Raw genomic sequence first — 16,432 nt, forward strand, 5'->3', positions numbered from 1 at the left:
GTTCCGTGATATACCATCCATGTACCAAGGTGATTCTTTGCTTGTGGACATTTAGAAATATTTTAAATGATTTATTCAAAGCAGCCTATTTCTAAAAGAAAGTAGTACATTTTTTAATGTTTTTGTAGTACAGTACACCTAAGTAGAAGTTCAAGTACTGCTTTGATTACAGAATGACTTTGCAACCTGTGTTATCTCACTAAGCCCAGGTTTCTTCAGCTTCAGAATGGAGTGATATCTTCTGAAATTTTGGAGAACACTAAATAAAATGAAGTATATGACTTCTAATCTGGCCCGTAGTGCATGTCTGACAAATAGTTCCTGTTGTTAAACCTATGTGTGTTTTAGAAATAACTGCATAAGCATTTAGGACATTTTATCACACAAATAGGATCAGAAGAATTTTAACAAAGGTCTGAAACTGCCAATTAAACAGTATTGTAAAATGTGCCCTCCTTTTACATATAATAACACTATGCTGATTATTTAGGAAATGTAAAAGTTTAACTGACTTGCAAAAGAGGGGTAGAGAAATAATGCGTTGTGAACATTGAATCCCTGACTCCACAGAATACTGGCTTTGTCACTTTGGGCAAGTTACTAAAGGGCTCTTTGCCTCAGTTGCCTCTTATATAAAATGAAGCTATTAGTTGTTCTATATGTAATAGGTTTATTAAGATTACATACATATGTATAGTGATGAAAATGTATTTAACACTAGAAGAATGAGTATGTAAGGGGTAAGTTAGAACAGCAGCAATATCATTAGTAATAGTAGCACCAGTTACACTACTTTATGAGAATTTCTATTTTACATTCCTGTAAGGTATCATTTTATAAATGAGGGAGCTCAAATGCAGAGAAGTTGGCCACTCTTACAAAGCTTATTAGTAGCTGTTTGAATTTGAATTTAGAATTATCTGTATCCCAAAGCCTTTCTTTACCGTTAATATTGTATCATCATTTAACCTTTTTAAAAAATGATAACTGTTTAAAGATTTATTTTTTTTATTGGAAAGTCAGATTTACAGAGAGGAGAGACAGAGACAGATATCTTCCATCCGCTGATTCACTCCCCAAGTGAACTGCTTTCCGAGGCCATAAGCAGGGAGCTGGATGCAGAGTGGAGCAGCAGGGATGCAAACCAGTGCCCATATAGGATCCTGGCCCAAGCTAGGCGAGGGCTTTGGTCACTAGACTACTGTGCTAGGCTCGTCATTTAATTTTCTTGTCTCTCTTTTTTTTAATCATTTAATTTCCTAAAGTTTCTCTGATTTCTAAAATTTCAAAGTGAGAGTTAATTGATAATGTAACTAAGAGTTCTAATGCCAGACAGCTCATGTACAGTCTACAAAATTAAATCTTTAAAGGAGAAGTTACACTGCCCCCTATATTTCATTTACTGTCTCTGAATTATTACCACCTGAAGTAGTTAGCCGTGTTTCATTTTTCAACCACATGTCATATGATTAGGGTTATAATAAAAGCTTGTTGAATGTATTATTTATTTTTAATTGATAGGCATTAGCAACTTATTTGAGAATAGTATAAATTGACTTTTGAAGAAAATTTTAAGCCTTTAAGGATTAAATTACAAATTTCATGTAAAGTGTATGTGCAGGTTTTAACTGATTTTAGATATTACAAGGATGATGTTAGTAAATTCTTTTTCATTTATTCCGAATTGTCTACTGTTTGTTTCCATGTTTCAAATAATCATTGGGACTTCAATATTTTCAAGTTCTCTTCAGCTTTAATAATTTTTGTAATTGAATAAATAGTCTTTCAGTGATTTTTTTCATTCTCCCATCTCTTTCTGTCTTCTAGAACTAACATCAAACCTCGAAATTCCACACCACCTAGTTTGGCAAGAAACCCTGCCTCAGGTGCGCTTACAAACAAAAGAAAAACATACGGAGCTGACAGCCACATAGCAAGGTATGTTCCATTTTACTACAACTAATCACTAAAATTAGAATATATAGTTTCTCACAAACCATGGACAAAATAGATAATACGCTATTTACACATATTTTTCTTTTATTATGTAATTTAATCTTTAAATTGTACACTAGACACAGTTTGAATGTAAAATTTTCTTGTAACTTGTAATTATTTGTTATGAATGCTTCATTTATTCATTTTGTTGAATCCATATGAATTTTTTTGATGTTAATTTTAACTGCACAGCGTTTTTACTTCAACAGGTGGAGAAATGGGTCCTTTGAACTTCTGCTCTCGTTATTGTCAGCAGGTTTATTCTTGTCCACCCTCAGATGATTAAATACTTACTTTTCTAATTTTCATGGTGTTTGCTCATCTTTGGCATTCCTGTTTTTAAGTGTGATGAACTCAGTTATGGCTATTGCCGAAGCTCACTGTACTTCACAGATTTATGTCCCTTCCCTTCAAAGTTTCTGGAACAGCATGAGATTGCTATAAAAATAGCTATAACTGAGATGAGTTCATGATTTTTTTTAAAGATTTATTTCATTTTTATTGGAAAGCAGATATACAAAAAAGAAGGAGAGACAGAGACAAAGATCTTTCATCTGATGATTCACTCCCCAAGTGACTGCAATGGCCAGAGCTGAGCCAATCCGAAGCCAGGAGCCAGGAGTTTCTTCCAGGTCTCCCATGCAGGTGCAGGGTCCCAAGGTTTTGGGCCGTCCTCGACTGCTTTCCCAGGCCACAAGCAAAAAGCTGGGTGGAAAGCAAGGCCATCGGGATTATAAACAGTGCCCATATGGAATCTTGGCGCTTGCAAGAGGAGGACTATAGCCACTAGGCTACCACTCCAGACCCTAGTTCATTATCTTTAAAAACAGTGATGTCAAAGATGAGTAAATAACATGATAAATTAGGAAAGAAAGTATGCTAATTATCTCAGAAGATTTAATGTTACAGTGTGCTACATTTATATACATATAAATGTAGTGAGTGCCTTCTTTTGAATGAATTCATTATCATATTACATAATATGGTTTTTTTAATCTAAGCAAAATTGACCTCTTATAAAAATGGAAAGCTTAATATATGCAATAATCTATGTGAATTAACCGTCCATCTCTTCAAAAGATGGGAAAAAGAAATGCCAAAAGAGAGGCACAAAAATCACATTAAACAGTAAGTTTTGGCTCTTGGTTTTATTTCTTAAAAAATGGCTGACATTTAATGGGAAGCCAGGATCCTGCCCCTTTTTTACTTGGCTTTATCCTTGCCCCCTCCCGGAGAGAAAGAATTCTAACCATAAAAGATAAAACTCAGTGACTCTTTTTTCTTGGAACATGATAGGATACATATTTTTTGGAAGTCTAATAAAACAACCTAAAAATGGTGAAAAGAGAAGAAAGGTATTATTTACTAAAATGTAAACAGTGATATCTCAGTGAATGTTCTGCTGATGAGGTCAGTATACTGAAAGTTATGATAGTTTTTTACACAAACATCCATAAATGTTAGGTATATAAGAATCAGTTAAAAAGCCAAGCAAGAACTTTAAATTCGGTGAGTAACATTATAAAACATATAAGACATTAAGAGAAAAAATAAGAGATATGTGCTTTTTTCATCAAATAGAGTAATATCATAAAGTTGTCTTATACACATATCCTTACCCTAGTTAACATACAAATTCAGTGCAGAATTCACATGTCTTGGCAAACTTTTGTCCCACTGTCAGTAAAGCAAGAAAAGAGTGAAACAGTAAAGAGAAATTGAACAAAATAATGTATGCATCATAAAAATAAAATTCTGTATGAATGTTGTATGAAACTATAACAGTTAAGACATTGTGATATTGTCTCAAGGATAGTAAAATGAAATAATAGGTCAAAATTGAGCATTCAGATAAGACCACTATCCCACAAATACTTGGAAATTTATCATACTTTAAAGGTAGCAATGAGTATGTGTAAGTGTGGAGTATTTAGACTTATGGGTCTTGCATATGTGGAGAAAAAGCTACAAGTAAATTAAGGTGAAAGGAAAGCTATCTCTGAATATGAAGTGTCATTATCATGATTTCTTGATTAACATTGCCTGTGGGCAAGAAATGGTTAATCGGATTGAATTAAGAAACTACTGCAAAAGACTGCTGGGATAGAGTGAAATAAACATTGCACATTAGAAAGGAAACTTACAATGTACATAACAAGTTATAGTCGAGAATATTTGTTCAGCTTCTACAAACAGAATTTTAACCGAACCTGTGTGGTACAAAATGTGCCTTGTGGATGGGGAATTGGAGGCACACATGTCACAGCAGAAGAAATTCAGATGGCAAGAAACATGAACAGATGATCAGCTTTATAAGCAGTTGGGGGAAATGTATGTAAAATCCATAGTAGGCTAACATTTAAGAAAAATGTTTTTAGGGCCTGGCGTAATAGTGTGGCAGTTAAAGTCCTCACCTTGAACGCACCTGGATCCCATATGGGCGTTGTTTCTAATCCTGGTGGCTTCGCTTCCCATCCAGCTCCCTGCCTGTGGCCTGGGAAAGCAATAAGGAACAGTCCAAAGCTTTGGGACCCTGTACTCATGTGGGAGACCTGGAAGAGGCTCAGCTCCAGCCATTACGATCACTTGTGGAGTGAACCATCAGACGAACCATCAGTCTGTCTCTCCTGCTCTATGTATATCTGCCTTTCCAATAAAAATAAATCAATCTTTTAAAAAATAAGAAAAGTGTTTTTAAAGATTTAATTGGAAAGGTGGATTTACGGAGCAGAGGCAGAGAGAAAGATCTTCCATCTACGGGTTCACTGCCAAATGGCCACATTGGCTGGAACTGAGCTGATCCAACGCCAGGAGCCAGAAGCTTCTTCTGGGTCTCCCACCAGGTGCAGGGTGCCAAGGCTTTGGGCCATCGTCTCTCTACTACTTTCTCAGGCCACAAGCAAGAAGCTGGATGGGAAGTGAACAGCCAGGGTAGGAACCAGCAGTGCAGCAAGGCAAGGACTTTTGACACTAGGCTATCGTGTTGGGGGGATCTTCAAAGAGAATTGATCTGAGGTAATCCTAGACCTGATTCTTTGTGTGTGCTTGCTAGTGCAGGATCTGGCACAGTGAGTCACGCCAGTCAGCTAATGCATATGCTGCGTCAGTTCTGTTTCCAGCCCTGTCTTCTACACAAACCAATGGGTATTGCAGTCCAGCCTGATCTTGCCCACCACACACTCGGCCCTCACGTACACCAGTAGGAGCTGCAGCCTAATCAGAGCAACCTGCAATAACCCCCACCTGGCCCACGTCCTGCCCTGGTTCCCATGCTTGCCAGTATGTGCAGCAGACTGGTCCAGTCTGTCCCATATCCCTTTTAGCTCTCATACATGTCAATGGGCATTGAAGCCTAGTTCAACCCCAGCCCCATTATCCAGCCCATACATGTGCCAGTGGATGCTACTCTGTCTAACCATGGCTGCCCTACTTCTGGTTCTCATGTTCACCAGTCGGAGAGGAAACCCAAGAGGGAGGTGCCCACTATTTCCCTACTGGGCCCACATGATGTCAGGGACCTAAATACTTGAGCTGTTGTGTGCTGCCTCCCAACAGTGCGTATTAACAGGATTGAAAGCAGAGTTCAGACTTGACCTTAGGCACTGTAATATGGGCTGTATGTGTCCCTAAAGCAGCAGCTTAAACCAGCAGTGCCGCAATGCCAGACATTTTAATCATTCTTTATTATTCCCAAAAGGTATGAAAATCATACCCAAACTGAATTAACTAAATTTCTTCAATAAATTTCTGCGGAGAAAGAATACTTTATTTTCCAGTGGTACCATGCTTATAATCTTCCAGTGACGAGAAGGTCCCTTTGTGGTGACTTTAAAGTAAACATCATGTTCTCAGAAGAGAGAGAAGACATTCTTAAGGAGTTAAATAGCGCATCATGACATGACATGTACCAGTACTTACTGACTATCGCATCGCAACAGCTTGATCTAGTTGAATAATAAAATTAAAGAATAAAGTAATGGAAATTTCACTTCACAATCCTTGTAACTGAGGAGGGAGACCTGGAAACCAAAGACCCTAAGTTTTCTCTGAGTTCTGATTTTCTTTGTGTGATGGTCTAGTGTACCAATGCCTACAGAGAGAACTGATGGGAAGTTTGACTGTCTTTGGTCAAGATAAATTCTAACACTGACAAATCTGTTAAAGAGAGCTTGTAAAATTATGATAACGTACTAACAGGAGTTCTCTTAGAATTTGAATTAGAAGACTATTAAAAATGAGATTGAGTAAGTTATTATACTTTATTTTCTGTTTCTCAAGGCTTATGTATTTGGATATTAGTTCCTTGATTTATATTTAATTGTAGATGCGAGTAGAATAAAAGAATAATTAATTTTTCGTACTCATTTAGTGCTTAATGTTGGATCACCATGCATATCTCAATAAAAAGCTGATGAGAACTTTATATTTCTGTTTTCTCCTATACTTTTCCAGGCCAGATGGGGACTACACATCTTCGTTTAATGGTGGAAGCATTAAAAGCATTGAAGGAAATTCATCTGGACACTTACCAAAATTCTGCCATGAGTGTGGGACTAAATACCCTGTAGAATGGGCGAAGTTCTGTTGTGAATGTGGCGTTCGGAGAATGCTTCTGTGAATAGCAACCCAGATGAAAACAAACCAGGTTCAGAATTCTATGATTATTGCTGCTTGGACAGCTAGAGTACTTCCTCGGATTATTTTGTGCTAAAAATATTCAAAATATCTTTACTGGTAATGTTTGGCACATAATCTTATGGCTGAATTATGAGTGTTTGTATATATGTGTACATAAGCTGTATAGAATAAATACCTGATGATATTCCTTAAACTGTACCATGCAAGGAAACACTTGTCTTTCAGAAAATAATTTCTAGTGGAATCATTAGCTTAGGTATTACATTTCTCCTGTTGCGCAGGCACATTCAGTGTATGTCTCCACAAATTCTCAGACTTTATGCTTCACACTTGGGATAATCAAAACTTTTTAAAAAAATCAGAGTGATTGTTTCCATTATTGATGCCTGTCTCTAGATAGTGGTGTGGTAGGATGGCATATTCGGAATTTACTGATTGAGGAGAATGATTTTAGTACTATTGGGTTTGTGAGGTCATTTTCCTTTGAGATTTTAATTAAATTCTAGCTGATTTAATAAATCCTAAAAAAAATACAAACAATAGACCCCCCGAGATCTACATTGCTCACAACATATTATTTATTATGTAAAGATTATTACTACTCATTCTGTGAAAATGTAATGATGCATTTCTTTTCAGAAACGCTAATTTAAAGACATGTCTGATTTATAACCAGACGAGCTTTTTAAACTTTTGTGTGAATATATTGAACAATTATGTTTTCTTCCTACATTCTAATCATGTTGCCAAATTTCTCATTCCTTTTTCTTTTCCAAAACTTTATGGAGCACTTTTAGTTTACTTCATTTTTATAAATTTTTGTTATATCCTATATGTTTAAAATTTTTTATTTTTGTGTACCTGAATTTAGAAGAAACTATTTCTAAAATATCTTATGGCACTTCACTTAATAAATAATAACCACAGTATTAATCATTAGTGCTTAGCATGCAAGTCAAAAGTATTTGAATATTAGTTCCTTGATGTATATTTAAATGTAGATGTGAGTAGGATAAAAGGATATTTCATTTTTCCTACTCATTTTGTTTAGTGTTTAGTGTTGAATCACCATTCATATCTCAATGAAGTCAAAAAAATGTTTAATGTATAACCAACCTGTTATGTAACTAAATATACACAAAAGTTTTTATTTTTTTTCTTCAGCTCAACTAAAATTGAGCTTTCAATCATTGTCATTTTCAGGATGACATAGTGTTTAGTAGGAAATCAATCATTTTGTAGTAATTTCAGTTCAGTCAAATGTAAGTGAACATTCGTCTTATAAAGGCAGAAGCAAACCTTTTATATCTTATGTAATCTCTAGCTTGTTTATGATTCTGATCAACTCCATTCATTGTAAAAAATTGTAGGTTATAGTTTTTCAGAAAGTCTGAATTTTTCTTACTTGTTTTCTTATTGTTAATTTGTGCGGGAGTCTAAACTTTATTTATAGGGTTATTAATTTTATGTACCTTATAGATTTCTTCCTGAGTATTTTTAGTATTTTTATTATTATTTTCCTTTCTATCATATTCAGTCACATTGATAAAGAAAAAGCAAAGAAAATATCCATCAGCTAGAATAAGCTATAATTGTGTTCCAAGACTTGTGTATGCGTTGGGCTTGCTCTTTATTACTTTTATTCTATCCTCATTGTCAGAAATCAGATGAGGAGCACTGAACTTTCTTTTATCTTAGGAATGAGCACTGTTTTCATTATAGTATTTTTAAAGATTGTATCATTTTTTGTGTGTGCTTAACGCAGGGGTAGGTTAAACTAAATAACAAAAAATTTTTAAAAGGTGAATAAATTGGCACATATTTGTTTCTCCCTGAGTTTTATAGTAGCAAGTAAATGTTGTAGTCTACCGAATGAAAATGAATTGGCAAGAGATGATCTAATCCAGGCCTCAAAGATTATTATAAGCAGTAAGTAGATGAAATATATTTATGACTTGTAAACATGTGACAATTTAAATGCATTTCATGTTACCTATCTTGTTCTCATATTGATTTTTTGTGCAATTCTTGTTGAGAAAATTTTCTATGCATCATTTTATTTATTTTCACAAGTATTTGTGTAGTAGAATAAGAAATGATAAGCTTAAATTAAATTGTAAAAACAATATATATAATCTGAAAGTCATTAGCTTGAAAAAGTAAGAATGTGGCTACTGTTGTCTCTTAAGTGTTTTTATCAAGATGTTATCTTTTTTGAGTCAATTCAATAAAGACAAAGCATAAATATGCTAGTTGGTTTTCATTGATTCTAGCAACATATACGTAGCTAAGAACTCACTGATCATGAAATGTTTGAACTAAAATGTACAGATTTTTAAAAATGAGAAGGTAGCTTTTACTGGCTTTTTGATGGCCTTTTTAAAGTTTTCTTACTACTGAATTATATCATGACAGTATTGTAGATACCTTTTTCAGGCATACAGACATTATCTTCACATCTAATAAAACTTAGCAATTGGGCCTAGCACCGTGGTGTAGTAGGCTAAGCCTTTTCCTGCACCTCTGCCATCCCACATGGAATCAGAGCTGCTCCACTTCCAATTCAGCACTAAGGTGTGTAGGAAGGCAGCAGAAAATTGCCTGCATGGAAAACCCAGAAGAATCTTCTAGTTTCTGCCTTTGAGGTCATTTGGGAAGTGAAGCAACATATGAAAGATTCTCTCTGTCTTTCTCTGTAATTCTGCCTTTCAAATAAAAAAAAATCTTTAAGAACAAACTAATTAAAAACATGAGTGATGTCAAAATTAATAGGAAACGTATTTGTAATTGGTATGATTTCATAGCAGAAGCCGTTTTATAATATTTTATGATTTAGACTTAAAAATGTAGAGAGTGATATCTGTAGTAAAAACAAAAGGAAAAGATTGGAAAATAATGGAAATACATAGAAGAAAATCAGCGAGAATTATGTATATGTATATAACACATGTTTTGTATGATGAATATATTTTGAGTGATAAGGTTTCCAACTGGTTATATTATTGAATGTCACAACAACTAATTGTTTTTTTTTTTTTTAAGTTATTGGTAGCCATGCTTGCTTTTATCTTCATTTAGAAAAATAAAATACTCTTCGACCGAGCGCGCAGCTTCGGGAGGGACGCACATGGAGCGGTGAGGGAGGACGGGGACACCCGCCTAGCCAGCCAGATCAGCCGAATCAACCCTGGCGATCAATGGGGTGGCAGATGTCGCAGCCAGATCGCCCTCACATCCGAAAAATAAAGTACTCAGGATGCCAACGTAAATGTTTTCTTAACGTAATGTGTGAGTTGCTTCTTTTGCCACTAGAGGGTGCTTGTGGATAATGGATAGTGCAATTGCTAGTCTGAATTACTATGTTAAGGTGACAGGCTTCAGCAATCCAAGTATGATTTTTTTCTGATAATTTTGATGTTTTTTCCTTCCCTTTTTCAATGCATAGGAATAAATTAAAGAGACTTTAATTTCTTTTATTATGATTTTAATAATTCAAAGTTGTTGAACTTATTTTAAAAACCTAATTCAACCTGTTATGCCACCAACTTGTAGTAATTGAGAGGAATAGTGAGTATTTATACTTTACAATATTTTATTACCAAAGTTGTGAATCTTAAGCTTTCATGTCGCCAAATACCTGGAATAGTTGCACTAATCTTTCATCTGTGGTGTAGTACAGTTTAGTAGGTTAAGATCTTAACAGAAAGATCTTTTTTTCTCATCTGCTCTAGATTAATATCTAGACTGGGAAGCTGACTTCTATTAATTAATAGCTAATACATTAGTAGATATTTCAATTAATGTAAGATGTGAAAAGCTAAAACTTTATGCTTAGAAACATTTAAAAAAGTATGTGCTCATTCTATAAAATCTTGAGTATCAAGAGAATATGATGTGGTTAATTCCGTTATTAAACTGGTATGATTCTTTATAATAGCTGATGTGAAACCAAAGTGATTGCAACTTAGGACAAAAAGAAGTGATTCCTTTTTAAAAAATTCCTCATTTAAATTTGAGAGCAAGAAAGCTCCCATCTCCTGGCTCACTCCTCACATGCCTGAAACGGCTGTGCTTTACAGTTCTACCACTAGGAGCAGGAGCTCAGCCTGTGTCTCCCACAGAGGTGGCAAAGGCCCAAATGGCTTGAACCATCCCCTGTAACCTCTTCTAGTCTGTATTAGCAGGAGACTAGATTTGGAACTGGAGCCAGGACTCAAACCACACAGGTGGGATGTGTACGTCTCAAGCAGCATCTTGACCTCCATCAAATGCCCACTGCCTTACGCAGTTTAATGCATCATGTTTGTTTTAATTATAAAGGAACTGATAGAGTTCTGCAGCGCTGTTAGACTCACTCCTTCCCTTCCTTTCCCTCCCCTTTCCTTCCCTTGCCCTTCCCCTTTCCATCTGTTCTGTTGTTTTTCTAGGCACATTAGCAATGAGCTGGATTCGAAGTGAAGCAGCCTGTTGAACAAGCACCTACATATAATGCCAGAATGTGAGGCAGTGAATTTACACACTTTGCCACAATGCCAGCTGCAATAGATAATTTTCATAATATCTTTATTACTGAAAATGATATGTCAAGGTAAAAGAATTAATGTAATCATTTTTCCTGAGTTTAACTCAAGAAGATATTCTAAAACATGGATTTTTGTTTCATAGCACATAAAGTAAAAGATAAACTTGTTCTAAATATGTAAAAGCTATTTGGTCATGGTATCAAGCTGGAGTGAGGATATATGTTTTTATATATTCATATGTCTATATAAAGATAACATAGATCTACTTTCATATATTCCTTTAAAAATTAAAATCTTTTTTTGTTCTGATTCTCGTAATGTTAATCCAGGATTTTTACTAATATCACACTTGAGAATCCTTACAGGAAAAAACATAGATCTCACAAAGAAACAGGAATTAGCTTCATTTTAAACCCTATTTTCTCAACCATGATTCACTGAAAACATTCTGTGCCATTAGATATTAAATTGAAAATCTTAAACAATAGATATTTCAACAATATATCCGACTATACATGATATCAAAACACTGTTGAACGAGCAGCTTGTGTGCAAGCCCAGCTCAAAAATTCTCTGTGAGACACTCTTCTCATATACATTTTGGTAAATGCTTTCATGGTTATCCCTCTTGTATCAAGGAAAAGATTTCTCCTCATGGATGCCATCAACAGTTATTTGGGGGATGGTGGGGGGCTGTTAGAGATCTTACTAATTGTCACGGATCTATTACTATACTGGACAATCGCAGAATTAATTACAGCTCACATAACATCTACTAGCTTGGTTTGTAATATACCCTAAATTATCAGTAATAGGCATGTATGTGTTTATGCATGTACCATTTTTTTTTAAATTCCTCCTGGTTTGATGAATTTTCTATATTAAATCTCAATGACTCAAACTTAGCCGGAGTTTTATTTCCCATCCTTTCTTTCAGCTACAAGTAGTTATGTTACTTGGGAGCAACCGAAGAGATTTTGATTCTGCAGCAGGTCATAGGAGGCAAAGGCTGCATTGCTTGTTGTAATTGCTGGGATTTAGTAGGCAGACACGAAGTGGCATCCTCATCACCAGATGTGACCTGCTCCCTGGGGGAGCACTTGGGTTGATTTTATCTCTGCCAGAATCATCTGTCATTACTATTTGTGTATTATTTCTGCTGGACAATTTCCACACTTATAATTTGGTTCTCCAGAGGACTGTAGGAATTACCCGACAGCTTTTAGTAATTCCTTGTTGCTTACATCTGTTGCACTAAGGCCTTGCATTGGCATGCAAAAGCTTCAACAAAGTGATATGATCTGCTTCTCTGCTACAATGGCTGTGATAATGTGGAAATGTTTAAAAGAAGCTAAATTAGCACTCCTTTTTCATTCCTATCATGGTGTTAGACAATTGTAAACTGACTGAAAGAATATACTTCAAGTATGATTATACCTCTTACTGACAAAGTCTGCTTGAAAAAGCAAAGTGAAAGCTTATTCAGCTAGTGAAGCTAAAGGTTTAAATCACTGGAAAGAAAAAGAGAAAGAAAAGGAAAAAAAATAAAAAGTAGTTTCTTGAATTGTCTGCTCAGAAAAGCTGAGTTTGGTAATAGGTTTTGTAACCCTCTTTTTTTTTTTTTTAACAAGATGTGTACTTGCATTGAATCAGGTTTGAATACAAAATTATGTATAGTTACCAATCACATAGATAGTTGAGGAGTACATCCTTCAAAATTGAGGTAGCTAACAGACTTGATTATTGATAAGGAGGCATGTCACTTTCCCAAACAGGGTGTGACATATATGCAGAGTAAAATAATGGAATCAGTCGTTCTCCCACGATGGTTCTGGAAGAGTTCCTTCCTAAGGGACAGTAGATGCTTCCTTGTCCACTGCTGAGGTGCTCTGAAAGATCCTGTTACTCAGGAAGTGGCGGCAGGGTGTTTTCACACTGTTGAGAAGGACAGCATTAAATCTTTGTTGACTTTGGCCTCTGTTTTGTTGGACTAATTTGAGGGGTATCAACGTTTTGTATAAAATCTTGTCAATGCCCTATACCAGGTTCTTACTGATAACTTTTTATTACATAATTTTGCTTATGTTACAAGTTGATGTGCATGCTACATCTTAATTCCGGCTGACACTTTCCTAGGTATGGTAAAGCAAAGCAGTCAAGATTGCCTGCCCTTTTCAAGGTCACATTATAGTGAAGGAAGATTGAAAATATGGACAATTAGTAAGTTAAAATACTTTATCTTAAATAATGACAGTGCTATATAGAAAAAGTAGGAGGGTGGTTAGAAGGTACACGGGGAGAGTGGGAGTGGATTACAATTTTAGTTCCAGTGTTCAAGGTTGATTTCAAACTTGAGAGAGGCTAAACCATTACTACTTGTTTATTGTTCTTAAATTTTTATTGAGTACCCCTTCACTTTGAATGCTTTCTGTTTAAGATTATTCATTAAGTTAAAGTATATAGGTAGACAGGAGAGGAAAGAACATTTCATGATGAAAGTAAAATAAGCTCCATGGTTCTGTGGTAAAGCCACGTTCCTGGTAGTCCTGAACAGTTTGTCCGTGTAGGAAGAGAGTAGAAAGTTAAATCAGGTAACCAAGCAGCAGGTGGCATAAATATGAGGTTGGCTTATTCAGATTAAGATTTGAATATGAGAGTAGTATGGTCTCACTTAAATATGTAATCTGAGTACTCTTATGTTATTTGGTCCCCAAGTTAGTGAGAAACAAAGCAAGAGATGGTAATTGTATCCCATCCGTCTCTGAAATAGCCAGATGAACTTACATTGACCGAATTAAGCATTCTTAGCATTCAGCTTTCAGAAAAACATTGTGCTCACATGATGATTTAGAGTTGAAACCAACTGAGGCTTTTGTCCCATCCCTCAGTTTAACATAAGAAGAGAATTTTTCTCATTTCATAAGACTGCTCTCCTGTCCACTACTCTGCCATCTGTGGGTCCACTCATTTGAAGTAAATTCCTTAGGAATCCTCCTTTTATTTAGGAATAGAGATACATACCACAGCCTATCTTCACTAACCAATATCTTAGTCCTCATTATGCAGTTCATCTATGAGGATATATATGTATATAAATATGTTTGCCTATTTTTGTAATTATTTTGTATTTTGCATGAATATTGCCTTATATCAGAGAGAACATATGGTATTTGTCCTTTGAGGATTGGCTTATTTCACTGACTGAACATAATGGTCTCCAGTTGGGAGCATTTTGCTGGAAATGGTAGAATTTCATTCTTTTTAATGACTTAGAAGTAGTTCATGGAGTAGAGGTACCATTAAATATGCCTTGACTATGATACTAGATTTTTTCAGAATTTCTAATACCTATACTTTTTTTTTTTAAAGATTTATTTATTTTTATTACAAAGTCAGATATACAGAGAGGAGGAGAGACAGACAGAAAGATCTTCCGTCCGATGATTCACTGCCCAAGTGACCGCAACGGGCCGGTGCTGCGCCGATCCAAAGCCGGGAACCAGGAACCTCCTCCAGGTCTCCCATGCAAGTGCAGGGTCCCAAGGCTTTGGCCCATCCTCGCCTGCTTTCCCAGGCCACAAGCAGGGAGCTGGATGGGAAGTGGGGCTGCCGGGATTAGAACCGGCGCCCATATGGGATCCGGAGCGTTCAAGGCGAGGACTTGAGCCGCTAGGCCACGGCGCCTGGCCCTCTAACACCTATACTTAAATAGCAGAATGCTGGACTTGTGATAGTTGCTATAGGGCTTTACAATTGTAATAATATGGGGGGTGTGATGGTGGTGGTAGGGAATAATGTGGATGGAGGAAGGAGAGGTGGAGTGGGGCATCCCCTATCTAGAAAGCCATGTCATAGAAAATAATAACAATAAAAATTACAAAAGTGGGAGGGAAATAAATTCCTGTTTGCTGTTGACTCAGTTGCTTTGTCTTGATCATGGAGCACATTTTAGTCATTTTATTTTACTTTCTTAAAATAGTACCTAATGTTTATACACAAACTTTTCATTCTTCATTCCGCATTCATTCTTGTAAAACAGTTTCAATGGCATTTTCATATATAAGTGATAGGGGTCCTTCCAAATTAACCAGAAAAAAAGGAATTTTATATAAGGTGCAATATGAAGCAGAACTGGAAAGTGATTAGTCCCTTAGGAAGCTCAAAGAATTGGTCCATCTATGAACCTCAACGGTTCACTTAGCTCGTGTATTCCTTTACTCACTGGTAAATATTGTTTGCTTCCTCGCCTCTTTATCTTGCCATTGTCCAATTTGACTAAACTTTACTACTACTCCAGCCATTTAGAGTAAATTCATGTGGAATTGTAGCTCAAATTCCTATCACCTAAATAACCATATTTTTTTGAACTTTGACATATAACACTTGCCAACTATTAATTGGTTTCACTCAGTGCAATTTCCCTTCTGTGTTTTCTCAGTATTTGAGACAGAGGCATAAATTTACAAGACAAAGAACAGGGCCACTTAGTACGATTCAGGGGTTGTGCAAAATTCTTGCAGATGTAAACCTGGCAGGTAATGATTTGACCTATTATTTATTTGTGATAAGCCTCAAACTGGCATATTTGAGATGCAATTGAAATAAAAATGCAGAAATACGAAAAACTCTCAGTAACTCTTTATTAGTATTAATCTAATACAAACATTCTGCATGTCAGTGTAAAGATCCCTGAGTAGTAATGTATCAGCCATTTTGATGATGGAGCAAGATTGTTTAAGAAGGAAAATTGAATATACCTAGTGTCTTCATGCTACAAAGCTAAAAAAAAAAAAATCATAAATTTTTTTTCTGCTGGAGCTATGCAGAAGATAAAATAAGAATTTAAAATGTGAGATTTCACAAGTATCTATAAGCACAGAGAATGGATCACTGTTTGCCAGCATCATGACTGCTTATGTAGATGATCCCACAGAATCCATAGGAAGGCTGAATTAGCAAGTGAGTTAGTTTATCAAGGTCATAGGATACAATGACAATGTACAATAGCAATAATTGTTTACATATGATAGTAGTGAACAGGATCACTTTATATTTGAAAATACCATTTGTAATATTACACACATAAACTTACCCAAGTATTTACGCATATATATTGACCAAAATATGTTTAGGGGATGTATGCTGGAAAATATGAAACTTGATGGAAGAACTCAAAGACCTAAATACAGAATCATACTGTATTCCTTAGGTCAAACAATAAACTTTGCACCCCCAATTTAAACTGTAGGCTTAATAACAATTTCTCCTCAAAT

The 16,432-nt window shown here is 35.6% G+C and overlaps 1 protein-coding gene across 2 annotated transcripts in view; it reads left to right on the forward strand.

Annotated features, from left to right (window-relative positions):
* ZC2HC1A (zinc finger C2HC-type containing 1A) overlaps positions 1-6,984 on the forward strand; it is a 42,711-nt gene extending 35,727 nt beyond the window's left edge. For both annotated transcript variants that reach the window (XM_036492219.2, XM_004588066.3), the window contains 2 exons: positions 1,828-1,938; positions 6,451-6,984. In XM_036492219.2, coding sequence (XP_036348112.1) covers positions 1,828-1,938; positions 6,451-6,616 — 277 coding nt within the window. In that variant the 3' untranslated portion in view covers positions 6,617-6,984. The remainder of the gene's footprint in view (positions 1-1,827; positions 1,939-6,450) is intronic.
* The last annotated feature ends 9,448 nt before the right edge of the window (positions 6,985-16,432 follow it).

Source organism: Ochotona princeps, chromosome 9, assembly GCF_030435755.1.
Source record: "Ochotona princeps isolate mOchPri1 chromosome 9, mOchPri1.hap1, whole genome shotgun sequence".
Taxonomy (NCBI): domain Eukaryota; kingdom Metazoa; phylum Chordata; class Mammalia; order Lagomorpha; family Ochotonidae; genus Ochotona; species Ochotona princeps.